This window comes from Portunus trituberculatus, chromosome 46 (assembly GCF_017591435.1).
Source record: "Portunus trituberculatus isolate SZX2019 chromosome 46, ASM1759143v1, whole genome shotgun sequence".
Lineage (NCBI taxonomy): Eukaryota > Metazoa > Arthropoda > Malacostraca > Decapoda > Portunidae > Portunus > Portunus trituberculatus.
Genome location: NC_059300.1, coordinates 15576247 through 15601011, shown reverse-complemented (window position 1 = coordinate 15601011; position 24765 = coordinate 15576247). Strand labels below are relative to the sequence as shown.

General features: G+C 37.8%; 1 protein-coding gene across 1 annotated transcript in view; it reads left to right on the top strand.

Annotated features, from left to right (window-relative positions):
* Positions 1–24765, top strand: part of LOC123519725 (AMP deaminase 2-like) — a 226816-nt gene that overhangs the window by 57500 nt on the left and 144551 nt on the right. Inside the window, exon 5 of the mRNA XM_045281229.1 lies at positions 13306–13332. Within this exon, the coding sequence (XP_045137164.1) occupies positions 13306–13332 (27 nt within the window). The remainder of the gene's footprint in view (positions 1–13305; positions 13333–24765) is intronic.

Genomic DNA, 24765 nt, shown 5'->3' with positions numbered 1-24765 from the left:
AGAGAAAGGAAGATAGAGACGATTCATACAAAGGAAACCGATTAAATTACAGAAAGGCTGATATTGAGAATCTCAAGAACTATTTTAAAAACATAGACTAGGAGGAGATGGAAAACTCAGAGACAATGCAAGAGAAATATAACTTATTTTTGGAAATATACAAAACAGGAGTCAGGGAATATGTCCCGAAATATAGACCTAAAGAACAAGGAAAGAAAGATTGGTTTAATGCAAGGTGTGCTAGGGCAAAGGAGAAAAGAGATGGAGCATGGAAAAGGTGGAGGAGAAATATAAATCTAGCAAATAAGGAAAACTTCAAAGCAGCGAGAAATGAATATGTTAAGGTGAGGAAGGAAGAGGAAAAGGACTTCGAAAAAGACATTGTCGAAAAATGTAAGAAATAACAAAAATTCTTCTATAGATTCATAAATGGAAAAATTAGGCAAAAAAAACAACAACAGAAAGGTTAAAAGGAGAGAACGGGATGGTGGAAGACCCAAAAAGTATGGCAGAACTATTAAATAAAAAATTCCAGGAGGTTTTTACTAAGGAATCCAAATTTGAAAGGCCACAGAGTAATAGAGAGACAATCTATATGAAAGAGATTAAAGTAACCAAGCTTGAAATAAAAGAGTTAATAAAGGAACTGGATGAAGAGAAGGCAATGGGACCAGATGAAGTGTCAGGCAGAATACTGAAAGAATGTAGGGAAGAACTAGCAAGTCCTATATACATCATAAAATGCTCAATAGAAAATGGAACAGTACCAGTAGAATGGAAAAGAGCTGAGGTGGTTCCCATATATAAGAGCGGAAGGAAGGAAGAACTTTTAAATTACAGACTGGTATCACTAACTAGTGTAATATGCAAGATATGTGAAAGAATAATAAAGAAACAATGGATCGAATTCCTTGAAGACAACAAATTAATATCAAATAGCCAATTTGGTTTTAGAAAAAGACGGTCTTGTGTAACTAATTTATTGAGTTTCTATTCTAGAATAGTTGATAGAATACAAGAGAGAGAGGAATGGGTTGACTGTATTTATTTGGATTTAAAAAAGGCGTTTGACAAAGTGCCACATGGAAGATTACTATGGAAGTTAGAGGAGACGGGTGGCTTAAAAGGAAGCACATTGAGATGGATAGAAAATTATTTGAGGGGGAGAGAAATAAGGACGGTAGTTAAAGATATGAAGTCCAAGAGGAGAGCAGTAGAAAGCGGAGTGCCACAGGGGTCAGTATTGGCACCAATACTTTTCCTCATTTATATTAACGACATGCCAGAAGGAGTGAACAGCTACATAAATCTGTTTGCAGATGATACGAAACTGTGCAGAGTTATAAAGCAAAAAGAGGATTGTGAAATACTGCAAGAAGACCTAAATAAGATCTGGGAATGGAGTAAAAAGTGGGAAATGGAATTCAATGTGAACAAAAGCCATGTCATGGAAATGGGAAAGAGTGAAAGACGACCTGTGGGAATCTATAAGATGGGAGATGGAGTAGAACTGAAGAAAGTTAAAAAGGAAAAGGACTTAGGAGTGAGGATGGAAGAAAACAATCAACCAGTAAACCATATTGATAGAATTTTTAGAGAAACATATAATTTGCTAAGGAATATTGGAGTAGCATTTCACTACATGGACAAAGAAATGATGAAGAAATTGATAAGTACTGTAATAAGACCCAGATTGGAATATGCAGGAGTAGTGTGGACCCCTCATAAAAAGAAACACATAAGGAAATTGGAGAGAGCTACAAAAATGGCTACAAGAATGGTTCCAGAATTTGAAGGGATGACATATGAGGAGAGACTAAAGGATCTACCAACCCTGGAACAAAGAAGGGAGAGAGGAGACCTGATACAAGTTTATAAATTGATTAACGGAATGGACCACGTGGATAATGAGAAACTGATCCTGAGAGAAGAATATGACATCCGAAGCACAAGATCGCATAGTAAAAGCTGAGAAAGGAAGATGTCTGAGAGATATTAAAAATATAGTTTCCAAAGATGTATTGAGACGTGGAACAGTTTAAATGAAGAAGTGTGTCTGCAACGAGTGTGCATACTTTTAAAGTAAGATTGATAAGTGTAGATATGGAGATTATGAAGGAGTTTCGGGGAGATCCACACGAGCATAAAGCCCAGGCCCTGTAAAACTACAACTAGGTAAATATGGACACACACAAACAATAATTACACACACACACACACACACACACACACACACACACACACACACACACACAAACAAAAAAAAAAACAAAGTCCAATATACAACATCATAAAATGCTCAATAGAAAATGGAACAGTGCCAGTGGAGTGGAAAAGAGCTGAGGTGGTTCCCATATATAAGAGCGGAAGGAAGGAAGAAGCTTTAAATTACAGACCGGTATCACTAACTAGTGTAATATGCAAGATGTGTGAAAAAGTAATAAAGAAGCAATGGATTGAGTTTCTTGAAGACAACAAAATATTATCAAATAACCAATTTGGTTTTAGTAAAGGTCGGTCATGTGTGACAAATTTCTTGAGTTTCTACTCTAGAATAGTTGATAAAGTATAAGAGAGAGAGGGATGGGTTGACTGTATTTATTTAGATCTAAAAAAGGCATTTGATAAAGTGCCACATGAAAGATTACTATGGAAGTTAGAGGAGAAGGGTGGCTTAAAAGGAAGCACATTGAGATGGATGAAGAATTACTTAAGGGGGAGAGAAATAAGGACGATAGTTAAAGATATGAAGTCCAAGTGGAGAACAGTAGACAGCGGAGTGCCACAGGGTCAGTATTGGCACCAATACTTTTCTCTATATATATATATGACATGCCAGAGGAGTGAACAGCTACATAAATCTGTTTATGGACGATGCGAAACTGTGCAGAGTCATTAAATAAAAAGAGGATTGTGAAATACTACAGGAAGACTTAAACAAGATCTGGAAATGGAGCAAAAAATGGGAGATGGAATTCAATGTGGACAAAAGCCATGTCATGGAAATGGGAAAAAGTGAAAGACGACCAGTGGGAATCTATAAGATGGGAGATGGAGTAGAACTAGAAAAAGTAAAAAAGGAAAAGGACTTGGGAGTGACAATGGAAGAAAATAATCAACCAGTTAGCCATATTGATAGAATTTTCAGAGAGACATATAATTTGCTAAGGAATATTGGAGTAGCATTTCACTATATGGACAAGGAAATGATGAAGAAATTGATAAGTTCTAAAATAAGACCTAGATTGGAATATGCAGGAGTTGTGTGACTCCCATAAAAAGAAACACATAAGAAAATTAGAGAGACTACAAAAATGGCTACAAGAATGGTTCCAGAATTGAAAGGGATGGCATATGAGGAGAGACTAAAGGCAATGGATCTACCAACCTTGGAGCAGAGAAGAGAGAGAGGATCTGATACAAGTTTATAAATTGATTAACGGAATGGATGAAGTGGATAATGAGAAACTGATCCTGAGAGAAGAATATGACTTTAGAAGCACAAGATCGCATAGTAAGAAACTAAGGAAGGGACGATGTCTGAGAGATGTTAAAAATTTAGTTTCCAAAAGATGTGTTGAGACTTGGAACAGTTTGAGTGAGGAAGTGGTATCAGCAAAGAGTGTACATAGTTTTAAAGAAAAATTGGATAAGTGTAGATATGGAGACAGGACCACACGAGCATAAAGCCCAGGCCCTGTAAAACTACAACTAGGTAAATACAACTAGGTAAATACACACACACACACACACAGAGAGCGCTTATGTGAAGAAAATTCTGGAGTTAGAAGGTAAAATTGAAAAACTGTTTGAAAAGTATGAGGGCCTGGAAACGAGTTATGACAATGTAAAGAGAGATGGTGCCGATATGAAGAAGGAAAATGCAGCACTGAAAGAGGAAGTTAAGCTAATTAAAGTGAATTGCGAAAAATGTGGAGAATCTCTAGGAAAAGTGATGGAGAAGCAGGCTGAATGGAAAAAAAGTCAGGAAGTGGAAAGAAAGGAGGTAAATTACAAAGTTGCAAGTCTGGAAAAGGAAATCAAAGAGTCAGGGGAGAAAACTTTGGGCCTTGCTGAAATTATAGATCAACAGATCATAGAAGAGAAGATAGCTGAGAAAGTGGTGAAGGTTATTAAGTCAAATGAGACATTGGTGAGGGAAACTGTAGACAAAAAGAGATGTGTGGTGATATTTGGTGTGGAGGAGGATAAGACACCGAGTAAAATGGAGAGAGAAAAACATAAAAAGGTGATAAATAATATCATTAATGTGGTGCAAGAGGAGGAAAAGACCTAGTACAAGAAATAGAGGACTTCCATAGAATTGGAAAGTTCACAAGAGAAGGTATGAGGCCAATAAGAATCAAACTTAAGTCACAAAAGGATGTAGATGAATTGGTGGAGAAGTCATGGAGGCTAGCCCAGCAGGAAACAACAAGGAAGATTTGGTTGAGAAGAGATCTCGGTGAAAAGGAAAGAGAAATGTTAAATGAGTTGAGAAAGGAGGCTTTGAAAAAAATGAAGAGAGGACAGAAGAAGAGAAGAAAGAGTTTTTCTGGAGAATCTTGGATATGAGACTGAGGAAGTGGTTCATAACCCAGAAAAGTACAGCAAGAAAGGACTAAAGAAACTTACATATGAGCGAAATGTAATGTATTCCAACATAAATGGAGTGATATCGGGATTTTAGAACTCAACGATTACTTGAGGGACAAGAACCCAGATATTGTGGGTCTTACTGAAACAAAACTGAGAGAGGAGAAGACCTGATGAAGGTTGGAGAAGGAAATATAACGTTTGGAAAAGAAATAGAGTAGGTAAGATGGGAGGAGGAGTGATGTTGCTGGTTAAAAAGATATAAAGGTGGATCAAGTGAAAAAGGTATGGGAAAGGCAGAAGTGCTAAAGATCAGAGCAGAAACTAATGAAGGAAAAAGAGGCACTACATAGTGGTGTACGTACCACCTAAGACAAATGCATGGTCAGTACAGGAATATGAAGAAATGATAAGTGATACAGGAACATGTCTGGAAGAAATGTTGGGTGGCTGTGAACGAACTATAATGATGGGAGATTTTAATTGTAAAGAGGTGTGTTGGGAGGACTGGTCAATGGAAGGATCAGAGACAACATGGGGAAATACACTATTGACACTGGCAATGGAAAATGTGTTAACTCAGTGGGTCAAAGAAGATACTAGGTTTGGAGGAGAGGGAGCATCGTCAAGACTGGACTTGGTCTTTAGTACAGAGCCAATGGTCATTGAGGAGATGAGGGTGGAGTGCCCTTTAGCAAAGAGTGATCATGCAGTTTTGGAGTTCAAGGTGATAGACGAAGAGAAATCTAGAAGAAATGAAGAATATAAAGTGGGAAGATGGAATTATGCCAAGACAGATTTTGGAAACCTAAAGAAATTCTTTCAAGAGACAAATTGGATGAAATTCAAGAGTGCTAAGGAGCAAATGAAAAGTGGAAGGAATTTATAAAATATACAAAGAAGGTGAGAAAAATTTGTACCAATAAGACAACATAGAGAAGTTGGAAAGCAGGACTGGTTTAACGATAGATGTGAAAAGGCTAGAACAAGAAAAGAGGATGCATGGAAGAGGTGGAGAAGGAAAAGACGGATTAAGCAGTGGAAAGTTACAAAAGAGCAAGAAATGAATATGTGTTGATTAGAAGAGAAGAAAGAAAGAAACAAGAAAAGGATATAATTGATAAATGTAAAGACCAACCAAGGCTTTTTTACAGACATGTGAACAACAACATCAAAAATAGAGAAAGTATTGAAAGTTTAGAAGTAAATGGAGTATACAGTGAAGATCCCAGGAAATGGCAGAGGCTATGAATGGATGCTTTCGGAAGGTATTCACAAAGGAGACTGCTTTTGACAAACCACTGGTAATGGAACAGAAAGGGATTATGAAGGAGTTTCAAGTAACGGTGGAGGAGATCAAGAACATGATGGGGAGTTTAGAAGTGAGAAAAGCTGTGGGACCTGATGGGGTATCAGGATGGATTTTAAGAGAATGCAGGAGCAATTGGCAGAAAAAGTTTGTGAAGTAATTGATGCCTCATTAAGGGAAGGTGTAGTGCCCCAAGACTGGAAAAGAGCTAACATTGTCCCAATCTATAAATCAGGTAACAAGAGAGACCCATTGAACTATAGACCAGTGTCACTTACAAGTGTGGTAGCTAAGATGTGTGAGAGGGTGGTGAAGACTAGATGGACAGACTTCTTGGAGAAAATGACATACTTTGTGAGTGTCAATTTGGTTTTAGAAAGGGCGTTCATGCACGACAAACCTGATATGTTACTATTCGAGGGTGATAGATGTAATACAGGAAAGAGATGGTTGGGCTGATGGAATATATCTGGATTTAAAAAAGGCCTTTGATAAGGTACCACACCAGAGACTGATCTGGAAACTTGAAATGGTAGGAGGAGTGCATGGCAGTTTACTAAAATGGATGGAAGACTTTTGGTAGGAAGAGAAATGAGAACAATAATTAAGGACAGACCATCAGAATGGGGATTGGTGGAGAGTGGAGTTCCACAGGGATCAGTGTTGGCACCAGTAATGTTCGCAGTCTACATAAATGACATGGTGGATGGGGTGTCCAGTTATGTGAGCCTATTTGCAGACGATGCAAAATTGTTAAGAAAAGTGAGATGTGACAAAGATTGCGAACTACTCCAGGAAGACTTGGACAGAATATGGAAATGGAGCTGTACATGGCAAATGGAGTTCAACACGACAAAATGCAAGAAAATAGAGTTTGGCAAGAGTGAAAGAAGAATCAGGAGTATGTACAAGATAGGAAATGAAGACATAAAACCAGTCATGAAGAAAAAGACCTTGGGGTGACAATTACCAATGACCTATCGCCAGAGAGACATATAAACAAAATAATTGGAGAAGTATTGAACTTATTGAGGAACATAAGAGTGGCGTTCGATATCTAGATGAAGAAATGATGAAGAAAATAATTACTGCAATGATAAGACCGAGGCTTGAATATGCAACAATACAGTGGGCTCGAACTTAAAGAAACACATAAGGAAACTAGAGAAAGTACAGAGGGCTGCAACAAAATGGTGCCTGACTTAAGAGATTTGACTTATGAAGACAGACTGAAAAGAATGCAACTTCCAACCCTGGAAAACAGAAGAGAAAGGGGAGACCTGATAGCAATATACAGAGTGATGATTGGCATGGAAAAATGGATAGGGAAGATCTGTGTATGTGGAATGGAAGAATGTCGAGAGGGCATGGGAAAAACTAAAATGGCCACTTATAGGAGAGATGTGAAAAATATAGCTTCCTCATAGAAGGGTGGAAGCATGGAATAGTTTAGACGTGGAAGTGGTCAACGCAAGGAATATTCATGATTTTAAGAAAAGCTGGACATTAATAGATATGGAGACGGGACAACACGAGCATAGCTCTTTTCCGTATGTTACAATTAGGTAAATACAATTAGGTAAATACACACACACACACACACACACACACACACACACACACACACACACACACACACACACACACACACACACACACACACACACACACACACACACACACACACACACAGAGAGACGCAGCAGAGGAAGGACGCGATACCGTCGCTCCCGAGAATCAGCTGATCTTCACTACCTTTGTTTGGGTTTACAGTGGCCTGGGCGATAAGTGTGGACTCATTTTTTTTCATGAATACAGTGTTAAATAATAATGAGTGAGAAAGATATTCCATCTAAATGCAGGTATGTGACAAGGAAAGAATGAAAGCTGATGATGACAATGTTGGTGAGGGAGGAGGAGAATTTGAAGGCTTTGATACGGCGCAAACTTCACTATTTGATAGAGTCTTAACTATCGAACGTAAATTAGATAAATTGATAAAGGAGAGTATGGGAATGAAAGAGAATGAAGAACAGGATAAAGAGCTCCAGAAATTGAAAGAAAGGATAAAAGAGTGGAAGAAAACGAAACTAGGCTAAGAACCGAAAATGAAGAATTAAAAGTCCAAATAGCGAACTATAAGAAATTGATGGAAGAAGGACTCGGTAAAGCCGAGAAAGAAAAAGAAAAGCTAAAAGATCTAGTTAACAAAGAAGAAGAAAGAGTACAAGACGTGATTAAAAAGAAGTACAAGCATGGAGAATCCAAGATAAGAAAGACAAGGAATCATTTCAAGAAGTATTTCAAGAACAGTTAAAAGAAAGAGATGAAAATATGACAAGCAAAATGATAGGAGTCCTCAAGAAAAAGAAAATTTAGTAAGAGAAATTGCGGAAAAAAGAAGAGTGTAATTATTTTTGGACTGAAAGAAAAAATGTTAAATATAGACCAAGAAGGAAAAAGACGAAATGAAATCAGTAAAAGACCTACTAAAACATCTGAATGACGAGGATAGACAGAACTTAGAAGAGGAAGTAGAAGAAATCCATAGAATGGGACCATATCAAGAAGGAACAGTGAGACCAATTAAGATATTACTAAAATCACAAGCAGCAGCAGAAGAAGTACTATATAGAAAACGAAACTCAGAGAAACAGAAGGTTGCAAAGATATATATATAAAGAAAAATAGAAACGAGGAGGAAAGGAAGAGACACAATGAACTGGTGGCAGAAGCAAGAGAAAAAATAATGAAAGGTCAGAGGAGGAGAAGAAGGCATTTTTGGAGAATTATAGGAGACAGGATAAGGAAATGGTATATAAAAGAGAAAGAAGAGAAAAGAATGGAGCAAGTTTAACTAAAAATGATAAGAACAAGAGATTAAAATGATGTATACAAACATAGATGGGATTTTATCTAGTAAATTAGAATTAAGAGATTACATAAAGAAAGAAGAACCAGATATTGTATGCCTGGTGGAAACAAAGTTAAATGAGGCAATAAAATAGACATAGATAAAAGGTATAATATATGGAGGAGAGAGAGAGTGGGTAAAGGAGGAGGAGGAGTCATGATGATGTTAAGGAAGGAGATAGTGGTAAATCAAGTGGAGTTTGGGGAAGGAAAATCAGAAATACTGTATGTTAAGATGCATATTAACAAAAAGGAGTTAACAATCATTGGAACATATGTGCCACCAAAACAAACTCATGGACTAACCAAGAATATAGAGACATGATAGATGACACAATAAGGAGTCTTACAAGAATCATTAAGGAAAGGAGAAAAGTGATATTGATAGGAGATTTCAACTGTAAGGAGGTAGACTGGGAAAATTATGAAAGTGGTATGGGGAAGATGCCTGGGAGATAGATTCCTGAACCTAATGATAGATAATTTGATGGTCCAAAGAGTAAAGGAAAACACAAGATTCAGAGGAAACGATGAGCCGGCAAGATTAGACCTAGTTTTTACAAGGGATATACCAATTAACGATGATATAAGATACAAGTGCCCATTGGGAAAGAGTGACCATGTAATATTAGAGATGGATATAGAAGAAGGAAAGGAAGATAGAGATGAATCATACAAAGGAGACCGATTAAATTACAGAAAGGCTGATATTGAGAATCTCAAGAACTATTTTAAAACGTAAACTGGGAGGAGATGGAAAACTCATTAACGGTTCAAGAGAAATATAACTTATTTTTGGAAATATACAAAACTGGGGTCAGGAATATGTTCCGAAATATAGACCTAAAGAAGAAGGAAAGAAAGATTGGTTTAATGCAAGATGTGCTAGGGCAAAGGAGAAACGAGATGGAGCATGGAAAAGGTGGAGAAGAAACAGAAATCCAGAAAATAAGGAAAACTTCAAAACAGCAAGAAATGAATATGCTAAGGTGAGAAAGGAAGAAGAAAAGAACTATGAAAAGGACATTGTCGAAAAATGTAAGGAACAACCAAAATTGTTCTACAGATTCATAAATGGAAAAATAAGACAAAAAGAAACAATAGAAAGGTTAAAAGGAGAAAACGGAATGGTGGAAGACCCAAAAGTATGGCAGAACTGTTAAATAGTAAATTTCATGAGGTCTTTACTAAGGAATCCAAATTTGAAAGACCACAGGGTAATAGAGACTGTCTATATGAAAGAGATTAAAGTAACCAAGCTTGAAATAAAAAGTTGATGACGGAATTGGATGAGGAAAAGGCAATGGGACCGGATGAAGTCTCAGGCAGAATACTGAAAGAATGTAGGGAAGAACTAGCAAGTCCAATATACAACATCATAAAATGCTCAATAGAAAATGGAACAGTGCCAGTGGAGTGGAAAAGAGCTGAGGTGGTTCCCATATATAAGAGCGGAAGGAAGGAAGAACCTTTAAATTACAGGCCGGTATCACTAACTAGTGTAATATGCAAGATGTGTGAAAAAGTAATAAAGAAGCAATGGATCGAGTTTCTTGAAGACAACAAAATATTATCAAATAGCCAATTTGGTTTTAGAAAAGGTCGGTCATGTGTGACAAATTTATTGAGTTTCTACTCTAGAATAGTTGATAAAGTACAAGAGAGAGAGGATGGGTTGACTGTATTTATTTAGATCTAAAAAGGCTTTTGATAAAGTGCCACATGAAAGATTACTATGGAAGTTAGAGGAGAAGGGTGGCTTAAAGGAAGCACATTGAGATGGATGAAGAATTACTTAAGGGGGAGAGAAATAAGGACGATAGTTAAAGATATGAAGTCCAAGTGGAGAACAGTAGACAGCGGAGTGCCACAGGGGTCAGTATTGGCACCAATACTTTTTCTCGTATATATAAATGACATGCCAGAGGGAGTGAACAGCTACATAAATCTGTTTGCGGACGATGCGAAACTGTGCAGAGTCATTAAACAAAAGAGGATTGTGAAATACTACAGGAAGACTTAAACAAGATCTGGAAATGGAGCAAAAATGGGAGATGGAATTCAATGTGGACAAAAGCCATGTCATGGAAATGGGAAAAAGTGAAAGACGACCAGTGGGAATCTATAAGATGGGAGATGGAGTAGAACTAGAAAAAGTAAAAAGGAAAAGGACTTGGGAGTGACAATGGAAGAAAATAATCAACCGGTTAGCCATATTGATAGAATTTTCAGAGAGACGTATAATTTGCTAAGGAATATTGGAGTAGCATTTCACTATATGGACAAGGAAATGATGAAGAAATTGATAAGTACTAAAATAAGACCTAGATTGGAATATGCAGGAGTTGTGTGGACTCCCATAAAAGAAACACATAAGAAAATTAGAGAGACTACAAAAATGGCTACAAGAATGGTTCCAGAATTTAAAGGGATGGCATATGAGGAGAGACTAAAGGCAATGGATCTACCAACCTTGGAGCAGAGAAGAGAGAGGGATCTGATACAAGTTTATAAATTGATTAACGGAATGGATGAAGTGGATAATGAGAAACTGATCCTGAGAGAAGAATATGACTTTAGAAGCACAAGATCGCATAGTAAGAAACTAAGGAAGGGACGATGTCTGAGAGATGTTAAAAAATTTAGTTTCTCGCAAAGATGTGTTGAGACTTGGAACAGTTTGAGTGAGGAAGTGGTATCAGCAAAGAGTGTACATAGTTTTAAAGAAAAATTGGATAAGTGTAGATATGGAGACGGGACCACACGAGCATAAAGCCCAGGCCCTGTAAAACTACAACTAGGTAAATACAACACACACACACAAAGGCATTTAATAAAGTACCACATGCAAGGCTACTGTGGAAGTTAGAGGAGAAGGGTGGCTTAAAAGTAAGCACATTGAAATGGATGGAAAATTATTTGAGGGGGAAAGAAATAAGGACGGTAGTCAAAGATATGAAGTCTGAGTGGAGAGCAGTAGAAAGTGGAGTGCCGCAGGGGTCAGTACTGGCGCCAATAATTTTCCTCATATACATAAATGACATGCCAGAAGGAGTGAACAGCTACATAAATCTGTTTGCAGACGATGCGGAACTGTGCGGAGTTATAAAGCAAGAAGAGGATTGTGAAATACTGCAGGAAGACCGAAATAAGATCTGGGAATGGAGTAAAAAGTGGGAGATGGAATTCAGTGTAGACAAAAGCCATGTCATGGAAATGGGAAAGAGTGAAAGATGACCAGTGGGAATCTACAAGATTGGAGATGGACTAGAACTGGAGAAAGTAAAAAAGGAAAAGGATTTGGGAGTGACGATGGAAGAAAACAATTAACCGGTAAGCCATATAGATAAAATCTTCAGAGAGACATATAATCTGCTAAGGAATATTGAATTAGCATTTCTTTACATGGACAAAGAAATGATGAAGAAATTGATAAGTACTATAATAAGACCCAGATTGGAATATGCAGGTGTAGTGTGGCCCCCCCATAAAAAGAAACACATAAGGAAGCTGGAGAGACTACAAAAAATGGCTACAAGAATGGTTCAAGAATTTGAATGGATGACATATGAGGAGAGACTAAAGTCTATGGATCTACCAACTCTGGAACAGAGAAGGGAGAGAGGGAATCTGATACAAGTTTATAAATTGATCAACGGAATGGACCAAGTGGATAATGAGAAACTGCTCCTGAGAGAAGAATATGACAGTCGAAGCACAAGATCGCATAGTAAAAAGCTGAGGAAGAGAAGATGTCTAGGAGATATAAGAAAATATAGTTTCATGCAAAGATGTGTTGAGACGTGGAACAATCTGAGTGAAGAAGTGGTGACAGCAACGAGTGTGCATAGTTTTAAAGAAAAATTGGATAAGTGTAGATATGGAGATGGGGCCACACGAGCATAAAAGCCCAGGCCCTGTAAAACTACAACTAGGTAAATACACATACACACACACACACATGCACACAATATTTCTTATGAGATGCAAATACAGTATCACAGAACATAGTTGGTTTTGTTGATTGCTTTTGCTTAAAATGACAAAATATTCTATAATATTTATTGTTGATTGCCTTCTATGGAATTTTATTAATTGTTATGAAATTAAGGTTTTGTTTAGTTTATTACATCAGTTTCCTTATTGTTTTTAGCCACATGTAAATTGGGTGACTGTAGAGTCACAGTTCTGCTGTTATTAGGCATCATTAATGTCATTAATGTTTTTCACCACATTTAAAGTAGTGTTTGATATCATTTGAAAGTTCTAGGCCTGCTGAAAATAGCACCACTGCACCACCACAACTATCTCCTTTGCATCATGTACAAGCACACGAACAACCTCTGCCAAGTACTATTATGGAGCTAACTTAGATATTTCTGTATGTGATGTCCTGTTGTGAGGGAAACAGAGCCATGTGTGAAAAAGGTTGTTTTCCCTGTTCCTCTGACCCAGACATTATCTCAATCTCTCACTTCTCTTTGCAGTACCTCCTTGACAACCTGATCACCAATGTAAGTGAGATGAACATCACTGTTCTCTTGGTAGTTTGTTCTCCACTGTTACTGCCCAGTAACACTGCTTGATTGCATCCCACTTCAGTGCCTGGACTCCTCTTTTCATAGTGTACCATTTTGAATCTCTTCAGGCAAAGTATTCAGCATCCTTGAAATCTCTGATGTTTTCAGAAAAAAACATGTTCATCATAGTCTGGTGTCATTTGTTTCATGCTACTGCTCCTAAGCCAACTTCACCCATTGCATTGCAAATGACTAGAACCTTATACACATTTTTTCCTCTGAAATCCCTATCCTGCAGCGGACTTTTATACTTTCTCAATTGTTGTTGCACACATCATTGTGCCCTAAACACAGAACTGTAGCTGTGGAAGAAATACATTTTTTTTCCCTTTTCTCTCAGAAATTTACTTTGTTGTAAGCTTACATGTACAGCTGTACATACAGGACCTGTAACTGATGCAAGAGCCAGCAGGTTTTGAAGCATAAGAACCCTGAGTCTCTTTATATGATGGAATGCTTCTCAATCATCTAGAGGACTTGGCCCCACAAGGTCATGTATGTCATATTAGTTCTAATATAGTATATGCTATCTATCTTTATATCTCCAAACTGCAAAAACATCACTGCCCGTCCTCATTGATTTTCCAGCCATCCTAGCATGAGTGCAGCTGGTTGCAGTATATACAGTGCATATATGAATGAGGGAAGAGAGTGCTGTGCTTTATGTAGTGCCTCATAAATAATGTATTATTTTCATTTACTAATCCACATAATGTATGATTGGGCAAGTAGATGTTTAGGTTTTATTGTCACAGCAAGATCTGTGTTTTTAATGGTAATTCATGTAGCAGGATGGTGTAGGCTTTGGATTGGTTTTCATAATAAAAGAAAGATGGCCACTTGATAGAAAATATTTTAATAGATACCGTGTACATTCTGATCTGGTATGTAAAAATACCATATATTGTTTTTTTTTTTTTTTTTTTTCAGAATAAGATGATTCTTAGATAAAATGACCCATAAATTCAGTTTGAATTTAATGGTTATGACTGATATTGCTGCTTAAAGACAACACCAACTATCAAATCATCTGTGGTGAAATTTATGTCAGTGAAACAATTGAGGTGGTTATAAATCAGCAGTACAATGAATAGAATACCATGAATGTATAAGGTAATAAGGTACATTCCAGCTTGTAAATTTATATCAGAATGTTGCACTTAATGAAATATTTTCAGTTTAAAGATTATGCAAAATACTCTTAACTCCTTAAGTACTGGGAGACATTTCTACCATGAGCTTTAGGTGTGATTTTATTTACATTAGGAAGGGTCTATGGAGGTCAGAAGAAGAAAATGCAGAGATTTTACTATTTTAATCCCCAAATAATTTCCTGAAGCTGTATAAAATCACCATATAGTAAGCAGAATAAATATGAAAAACATGTCCTGGTACTGAAGAGGTTAAGAATGTATCACATTACCAAGGAGGGAAAGCTATTTTGTCTATAAAATTTTGGCATAAATTTAATATAGCAAATAATTATAGAAGTACATGAGACTTACCGTAGATCAGTTGAAATGTGCTTCGGATTTTGCGAAGCAAGCCATCGCTGCTGGAGAGAGCTTTCACATGAGATGCACGCACAAAGATCAAGGTACCGGCAGACTTTAAAGAACTGAGAGCCACCCACATGCCACAAGGTTCTTAAAATGCCCCAGTTGGAAAGCTAAACCCCAAATTCAAAATTTCTTCTTTCCGAAGGGTGGGAGTGGCAGGCATGTGAAAGCTCTCTCCAGCAGCGGTGGCTTGCCAAAAATCAAGCACATTTCAACTGACCTACGGTAAGTCTCATGTACTTCTATAATTTTACTTCAGCAACCCACCGCCAGTGCTGAAGAGGCTACACATGAGATTTTGAAGCCATGTGGGTGTACTCTCAGAACGACCCAATAATAATCATTCTCCAAATGATGGATTAGTAAATAAAAGAATTAAAAACGAATCCAAACTTCATTATATGAAAATCCATCCTCCTTCAACAGATATGGCCCGTACAAATACATATTAATGTATAAAAAATCATTCATTTGAGTTCCAACACAGGTGAACAGAGAAACATGTAAACATTATAATACAGAATCTAGTATGGCCTCTTGAAAAGAATCTGAAACCTGAGTGATCTCCTTATTATAGTGTTTGGCAAAGGTTGTCTCCTGAGTCCAACCTGCCTTAGATAAGGTAATAGGAACTGGGACATCCATGGCTTTGGCCGGAGAAGTAGAGGCTGGTCGAACACTGCCTGCCGGGAATTTCTTAGTATTGATACCACAGTCAGCAAGGACAGTCTTAATCCACCTTGCCACTGTATCTTTGGAAACACTTTCATGTGGCTTCACCAGACTGATTAGGAGTTTCCCATTATCCTTCCCAAATTCCTTTCTCAGATTCTCTGTTCTGTTAAGATATTCCTTCAAGGTAGTCACAACACAAATTCTAGAATCAGGTACATAAGCATGAAACGTAAGCATTCTAACATTAAACTTAGGACGGCACTGCTTAATGGTGCCGCCCAACAAGAGTGAAACAGAATTGTTATCAACACTAGCATTGGTATACAATAATAAATGTAAGGTCTGTACTCTCGCTGCCTGAGTCAGTGCCATAAGCATCACCAATTTCAAAGTTAAAGACTTCAAAGACAGGACTGGTAATGGGCCCATGGACCTCAGCTTCTGTAACACTGGCTGCACCTCCCAGGTTTCTGCATACCTAGGGCAAGAGGGTCTCAAGTTAAACGCGCCACGCATAAATCTGTTGATAAGTGGATGATTCCCAGCTCTACATCTCTCCAACATAATACTTAAAGCAGGGAGAGAGCACCTCTTGCCGTGTTGACAGACTCATACCCCACTCCTCTATGAAAGGTCTCTGAAAGAAAATTCAAAACATTAGTTACAGAGGGATTAGAGAGGGATTGATATTCCATCCATCACAAAATGATGACCATCTGTTAATGTGTGGTCTATATTGTCGCATCGTACCTGGTCTCCATGATGCTATGATAATCTCTGTACCTTCTGACAATACACCTCTCCCTCTAAGTTGTCGCCTGACAAAAGACATGCCATCATTTGGGTGTGAGTCATAATTGGATGTTCGTCCGCTGATGAGGGATGTCGTAGTACATTCGTTTTCTGTGTGATGAGCCTTGGTGCCTTGACCAACATTTGTAGAAGAGAGCCCATCCATGGTTGGGAAGTCCGCATTGGAGCAATGATCCATCCCTTTGCTCTCTCCTCCTTCATTTTCTGTAGACACCTAGTAATAAGAGAGAATTGTGGGAAAAAGGTAAATCAGATCGAAACTGGCCCAATTTAATGTGAATGCATCCACATGCTCTGCTTCTGGATCAGGTGTCCACGAGCAAAAACAATCTAGTTGCTTGTTTAAGCGAGAAGCAAACAAGTCAATGGAGGGAGTTTCAAAAACTACATACAACTCCTTAAAAATTTTTGGATTAAGTTGCCATTCATGCCTGTTATTAAAATTACGAGAGGCTGCATCCGCCAACACATTGTTCTTTCCTAGTATATGTGCACAAGTAATCCAGATGTCATTGGAAATACACCAATTCCAGATATAAATGCAGATAGAGTTACACACTAGTGACTTAGTTCCACCCATCTCATTTACATAAGCAATGGCTGTGGTATTATCACACATAACTTTAACATGGCAGCCTTTAAGTAAGTAAGCAAAAGATTGAAGGGTAAACAAGATGGCCTTGAGTTCCCTTGCATTAACCCCTTCCATACCGCAAGACTGTTTTGTGGTGCGTGTACGCCGCAAAAAGCGACCTCGTGGTACCGCAAGATGCCGCCATGTATGCGTCGTACCACACAAATACATTTCCGTGTATAACCGTGGCCTGAGTGCGGATTTTGCCTTTTTTATGCTCCACGTGGTTCACTATAAACAAACAAACACTGGAGGCGTTATTTTTAGCCACCCCAGCGTAACAAAACCATCCCCCCCACTAGCCAATCAATATCGGAGTTAATTTTTCATGCATAAACTATAAAGCCAATCACTATTCTTTGACATATATTATTCCCACAGTCCCCCCAAGAACATCAGTTCTCTAGTATCAGCCGTGGTGAAACTGTTCTATTGCCTCTACCCTAATTAGAGATAATGGCGTCTGCTTCGTGTAGCAGCGATGAGGATTATCATAATTATGAGACAGATAGTGAGGATATACTGGAAGACTCTCCAGATGAATATGATTCAGACTATGATCCTGAAAAAGAAATAGGAGAGAGTGATAGTGACAGCAGTGTTGAAACCCTCTCGGCAAATGAGGGGGAGCAGCCTAGTTATGACTGCCTCAGGGCCACCCTCACCAGGTGCAGAGTGTGTGGTGCTGAATTTATGATTAGTGCACAATTTATGATTATGTTTACGTTTTCTTTTATTAATAAAATGACAAAAATATGTTTAGAAAAAAGTACATAACACTGAGTTAGAAAGAAATATAATGTGTAGATCTGGCCGTGAGGCACGTGCGCACACGGGCAGGGGCCTGCGGTATAGGACGGGAACGCTTTGTTTACGTCGGTGGGTGACTGCGGTAAGGAAGGGGTTAATGTGCAGGCAGCTTTCTTCAGATGTCCATTGACCATTGGTGGAATGCTTAGATACACAACCACCCCAACCTAAGTCTGAGGCATCCGAAAAAAATTCAACAGTAGGAGCAGGCTGAAAAATTTTCCTAACTTGGGTCCCTACTTTAGAGATCCACCAGCTCAGCTCCAATTTCATTTCCTTTGAAATCGTCATGAGTTTTGTCAAAGTTACCCTTCTTATGCTCCTTCGCAACGGCACACGTCTGTCACATATCCCGCTCCTGAGAGATAACGGGAAAAAACACAGGCAAAATAACCAGAGGTCCACCCGCTCTTAATACAGATAACGGGATAAAATCAAAATAAACCTTTAAACTTGCTCCACAGGCCAGCCATCACACACCGTAAATGACTGCGAGATGACCATTTTGTTTACATCTCCACCCGCTCCATAAACATAGATAATGGGGAAATACTACAAACATGGGCACAATACAACCTCCATAAGACCACTAGTAACTCCACATAAGTCCATGAATAAGTGCCAACCTGCTCCAACTTTGGATAACAGGTAACAAAGGGTGCATAATCTTACCTTGTACAACACCGTGTCCACCCGCTCCTAAATGGATAACAGGAAAGGAACACCAGGCACTCTTCCCGCTCCAACTGGATCACAGGGTAATAATGTAAGGGACTAAATAAATGCCAACCCGCTCTGAAACCAGATAACAGGTAACCATCCAAAATGGAAACTGCAGCAGCAAGACAACACACGTCGTGCCTGTACTGTGAATATGGCGTTACTGCTGGTACCTTGATCTTTGTGCATGTATCTCATGTGTAGCCTCTCCAGCACTGTTGGTGGGTTGCTGAAGTAAAATTCTATTATGCTATTAAAGTTAAAACAATCTGTAAAGATTGTTGAATATGTTAGCATATGAAAAATGCCAACTTAATAGTTTTGTCATCATAGCAATAGCTATGTAGCTATGATGATGTCCCAGGATGAAAGGGAAAGATGATCTAGAAATATTTGAGACAATAACTGAGACCATGAAAGGAGTGTTTGTTGTAAGAATGATGGGTTTGAATTGGCAAAATGGAAAACATAATGGGGGTACCCTAGTGAGAGAGAGAGAGAATTATGGTGTTCACCATTTTTCAGTAGTATCTTTATTCTCATAGTTATTTTATTGCACATTAATTTAAAATCCTTATCTAAAGACATACAATGGAAGAAAAGTGTAGGTGAAAATTTATTTTCAGATATATATTGCAGAAAGTTGGGTCACTATTATACTTACCAGACAAGTGAACCAATGATATCACCCATTCTAGGATGATGAAGGTAGATTTACAAATATCTGCATGCTGATATGCATCCCTATCAATAAACAATACTCTTGATGAAACATCATACAGTGATTTATATGTTATTCTTTATACAGTAATACCTCGAGATACGATCGCCCTAACATACGATTTTTTTTATATATGACGAAAAATTTCATATAATTTACACTTTGAAATACGACGATATTTTTAAGATACGAATAGCCATCGGTAGGTGGCACAGTGATTGCTCGGTTACCCGCTTCCACCAAAACATTCAGCCCGCGTTGTGTATTGTTGTTCATCATTTGTGCATGTATGTGTCTGTGCTCCTCAGTAGTGTGTATTTTTTCTTAAGTTTTGTGAACTCAAGACCCCATGATCATGGGTCTCAAAAGTAAAAGTTTGGCGAGAAACACACAAAATAGCCTGTACAGTAATACTCCGCTTAAGGAACAGGATAGGGGGTGTCAAAGCTGTTCGTAGAGCGGAAATTCGTTAAGCGGACGTAATTTCCCCATAGGAAATAATGGAAATAGGGGGATGCGTTTTGGGCTGGTTCCCAACATACCACAGTGGTTAAAAAATATATATATATATATATATATATATATATATATATATATATATATATATATATATATATATATATATATATATACAGTAAGGTCTCGGTTTACGTCAGAGTTACATTCCTGAAACATGACGTAAGTCGATTTTGTAGGTAACTCGAGTTTCTGTACATTTCAAAGCATATTATGGAGTTTTCAACCAATCATTGTTTATGGTCATTCAGGTAAGTTAAAGGTTATATTGTTATATTATTTACAAGTATGTAGGAATATGAAACACAAGCTTGTTTTTGTTGTTGATTAGGGCCACAAACGCGAAGGTTGCAGAGAGGGGTGGACGCCTGAGGCCGCCAGAAGGGTGGGCAGGTCGAATGCTGTGATGCCCAGGGTGGACAGCTGGGAGCGTAGTGCAGTGCGGTGGGAGTAGAAGCATGGGCAGCGGGGCAGGAAATGCAATAGGAAAAGGCAATAGGGATCAGCAGACAGGCGCAGACGGTGCAAGTCAGCTGTGAGTGTCGTGTGGCCCAGGCGAAGGCTCCGGAGTTGTTACTGTTGTGATGGGTGTGTGAGCCCTCAAGGTCGTCAACCTCCCCGTTGTCATGGTAATGGGCTTCCCATATCCTTCTTCCCTCCCTCGCACACAGCTGCTGCCTCCCTTTTCATGTCTTTTAATTATGTCCTCTTTTTTCTTGTAGCGTAATGGTATTCCTTTTCTTAGCATCACTGCTGTCACTACGAAGTTTTCTCTTTGGTGCCATTGAGCAAGATACTAAGAACTTGAGTCAGTAAACGCAGTAGGATAACACTCTTGCCAGGGGCGACGGTGTGGTGGAAGTGAGGCGGGTAACCACCAACAATAACAATAAATCCCGCACTTTACGATTTATAAATTTTCAATTTTTTTAATCTTAAATTGCCTTATAGTGGACTGACGTAACTATGAGTTTGATGTAACTCGAGACCGACGTAACCCGTAACTTTACTGTATATATATATATATATATATATATATATATATATATATATATATATATATATATATATATATATATATATATATATATATATATATATATATATATATATATATATATATATATATATATATATATATATATATATATATATATATATATATATATATATATATATATATATATATTTTTTTTATTTATTTTTTTTTTTTTTCTATTAGCTTTTTACAAACCTTGCCCCCAAGAAAGGATTGTTTTGTGATGCATAAAGTGAAATCTTACATGAAATACCAAAAAATAAAGCAAAGATGATGAGATTGGCCACAAACGGCGGAGACTCCGGCGACTTGGCCGCTTCTTCTTCTTCTTGTGATCTTTTTAGCTAGGCGTGATGTCTTTCACCACGATATTAAATTTGTTTCCACTCTATTGCCTGCTATAATGGATATCATATGTTAGTATTCATATACGCTCATGCCATGAGGATAACCTGGACTCCGTGGCAGTGAGTGATAGTGAATTACTAATGAAATACGGTATTTCATTGGTAATTCACTATCACTCACTGCCACAGAGTCCAGGTTATCCTCATGGCATGAGCGTATATGAATACAGTAAAAGTCCTGAAATCTGGAAGTCAGGGGGTTCAGGCATTCCGGATTCTAGGATTTTCCGGATTGTAAGATAGTAAGGCTGAAAGTAAGATTAAAATCTTGAAGGTACTATGTAAACCACATTAAACTAAGCCCAACTTGCTATATTTCTTTGTAGTACTATCATAACATCTTACAGGGATTGCTACTACCACCAGTCCAGTGTACTTCCTCACCACACCACGCAAGATTTACGTAGGCTTTTTTTTATTCTTGAAGATTTGGCATGGGCCTTTCCAGCCATTATGGCAGCCCATATGTGATGATTGCTCTTTTCCTACTTGTCAACTTGTATTTGTGTAGGTGATTTCACTATTTTACGTAGGCTATTCCACCATCCACATATACTGAGAAGTTTGAGTGATTGTACTGTACTGTACCCCACATAATATGTATACAGTCCACAATACTTATGGTTAGGGTTGTATGTTTTCTCTTTTTCACTGTCTTTGTCTGGAGGTCTAGAGGATTTGCTGAAGCCATGATAACAGTAGTTTGGCACACACGTGGTCGACTTTGTGATGGTGACAGACGAGACGTGATCCCACGTGGCAGAACGCAATGGTGGACGGCGGTTGGCGGGATGTTGAATTGGCACATTTGGTGTCGGTGATGACATGTTCGGTTTTCGGCTATTATTATTATATATTCATTACTATTATTTCTTACTTTTTACATATTTAACTCAGCCTTTCAAATTTTCCGGATTATAAGGATTTCCGGATTATAAGGTTCCAGATTTAAGGACTTTTACAGTACTAAGATATGATATCCATTATAGCAGGCAATAGAAGAGTGGAAACAAATTTAATATTGTGGTGAAAGACATCATGTCAAGCTAAAAAGGTCACAAGAAGAAGAAGCGGCCAAGTCGCCGGAGTCTCCGCCGTCTGTGGCTGATCTCATCATCTCTGCTTTATTTTGTGGTATTCCATGTAAGATTTCACTTTATGCATTACAAAACAATCCTTTCTTGGGGGCAAGGTTTGTAAAAAGCTAATAGAAATATTGTTTTGTGAACATAAATGTATATATAAGACAGTAACACCACCTCCAGAAGTGGTGTTCCTAGCAACCTCAGAGCAACCTCGTCACGGTCCCTCCAAGCGTTCATGGAAGCCATTTCGCGGCAGGAGGTTGTTCTGAGGTTGTTAAAGAATCTTGGATCCAGCTCCAGGAGTGCTTGACAGGCAGGGAGCCAGACAATCACAGTGAAGCTGCCGCATTTGGTCCCTCACCTGGCAAATTCAAACCCAGAAAATTTGCTAAAACGGATGTGGTTGTACATTATGCGGACTTTTTGGTCTAACTTTATATAGTACATTAAACTGGAAATTCGTTAGATGAACGTTCGTTAAGCGGAGTATTACTGTATTCACATACTGATTACACTAGAAATTCAATAAATGAGTGAGTACAAAAATGGTGTTCTGCCCACAAGCAACTCTTTCTCTCTTTGCAATGCAAAAAACCAGGAGTCTCTAGATGTCATGGTTACCAAATTTCACAGGATGAATGAAGTAGTATCATCGGTTTATGTGGCCTTGTGTCCGATCGGGTTCAGTGGCCTTGATTAGAGCGAGAGAAACCGGGCCTCTTGTATGCTCTCTCTCTCTCTCTCTCTCTCTCTCTCTCTCTCTCTCTCTCTCTCTCTCTCTCTCTCTCTCTCTCTCTCTCTCTCTCTCTCTCTCTCTCTCTCTCTCTCTCTCTCTCTCTCCTGTTGCTTGTTCTGATATCACTCTCATTCAAAAGTTGTCTCCTTGTAACATGGCGAGAGACCTAAGGTATAAAAGTAAGGTGCGTGGAAGAGGTGACAGAATCAGACACAGTGAAATCACTGTCGCTCCTACCATTCATCGTTGGTGACACAGTGACATAGAGCATATGTTTACTTCTGATGAGTGTTGCCAGCTCACAAGCAAAGAAAACGGGAAGAAAATAGCCAAAATATAGCCGTAAAAAGCCTAAAAGTCTATCAATGTGCCCAGAGTCTTGCGTGATGAACGTCTATCGATGTGTCCCGAGTTTTGCGGGTTAAGTTGTTATTTTGGGCAATATAGTTAATTTATATCATACAATAAACATTGTATTTATCTTATATTAAATCTATATTTGGTTGGTATTTAAAGCATGTTAATTAGTTTTTTTTTTGGGTGGCGGTAAATTCGTATCACAAGAACGAATTAATTCTATTTCCATTAATTTCTATGGGAGAAATTGATTTGATTTACAAATTTTTTTTATATACAACGATCGTCACGGAACAAATTAAAACCGTATGTCGAGGTACCACTGTAGTATTGTCATTTAATATAGTTAATGAAAATTGGCAATATTCTTAAATTGTCAGCGGGTACCAGTAAAACTTGATCACTAGCCAGTTAAGGGAGAGTATCATATTTCTCTGGTAATTTAATCTACTCCTGCTTATGCTCTCTTTTTCAAAATCAATCAGCTAGCTATTGAAAAAGATGCAAGATTACTGTGCATAATGAGTAATGCATATATCACTTTATCATACATTATATACATTACATTTGTAAGCAGGCTATAGCAAATGCCCATTTCTTTACCTTTACCTTCAAGAAGTTTCTTGACATCCATTATACATATTATAATGTTACAAATATTTAGAAGAAAAAAAAATTGTTTATGCCAACAAAAATGCTTAAGTTTTGGTTTGCTATATGTTGTCGGTATATTAAAATTTTTGTGTTTCATCATCATCTGTGTTGCTTAAATAAGAGTGTTCCTTGTTTTTCATCAGTGTCTGTAGTCATCTAAAGCTTTCACACCACTCGCAGTAAATAACAGCTTCCATTAACTGAACTAGCTCAGTAGGTGCACAGATGTGGCTTTCATTATCATTTAAGATTGGCAACTCATGGAAGTATTATTGAATTTTATGTAATCATATTCAAGTGTACTGACCATTTATTATATGTTATGTACCATATTCTATTATAATTAGTGTAATATATTAAATGTAACATTATGAGATAGCTTTTTAAGATGAAGGCAATAAATAAGAACATAATTATATGATTATTCAAGGTGTAAGTGTAAGAGATGAAATGATAGAGTGCTTGTTTATATACTTTGGGATAAGAAGAAGATTGAAAGAATTAGAAGGTGTATGAGTCAGGTGCATAGAGATTATTGTCATGGAAATCTACAATACAATAATAGAATGCTGAGGACTGTACTAAACCTTTCAGGAAAATAAATATATATATATATATATATATATATATATATATATATA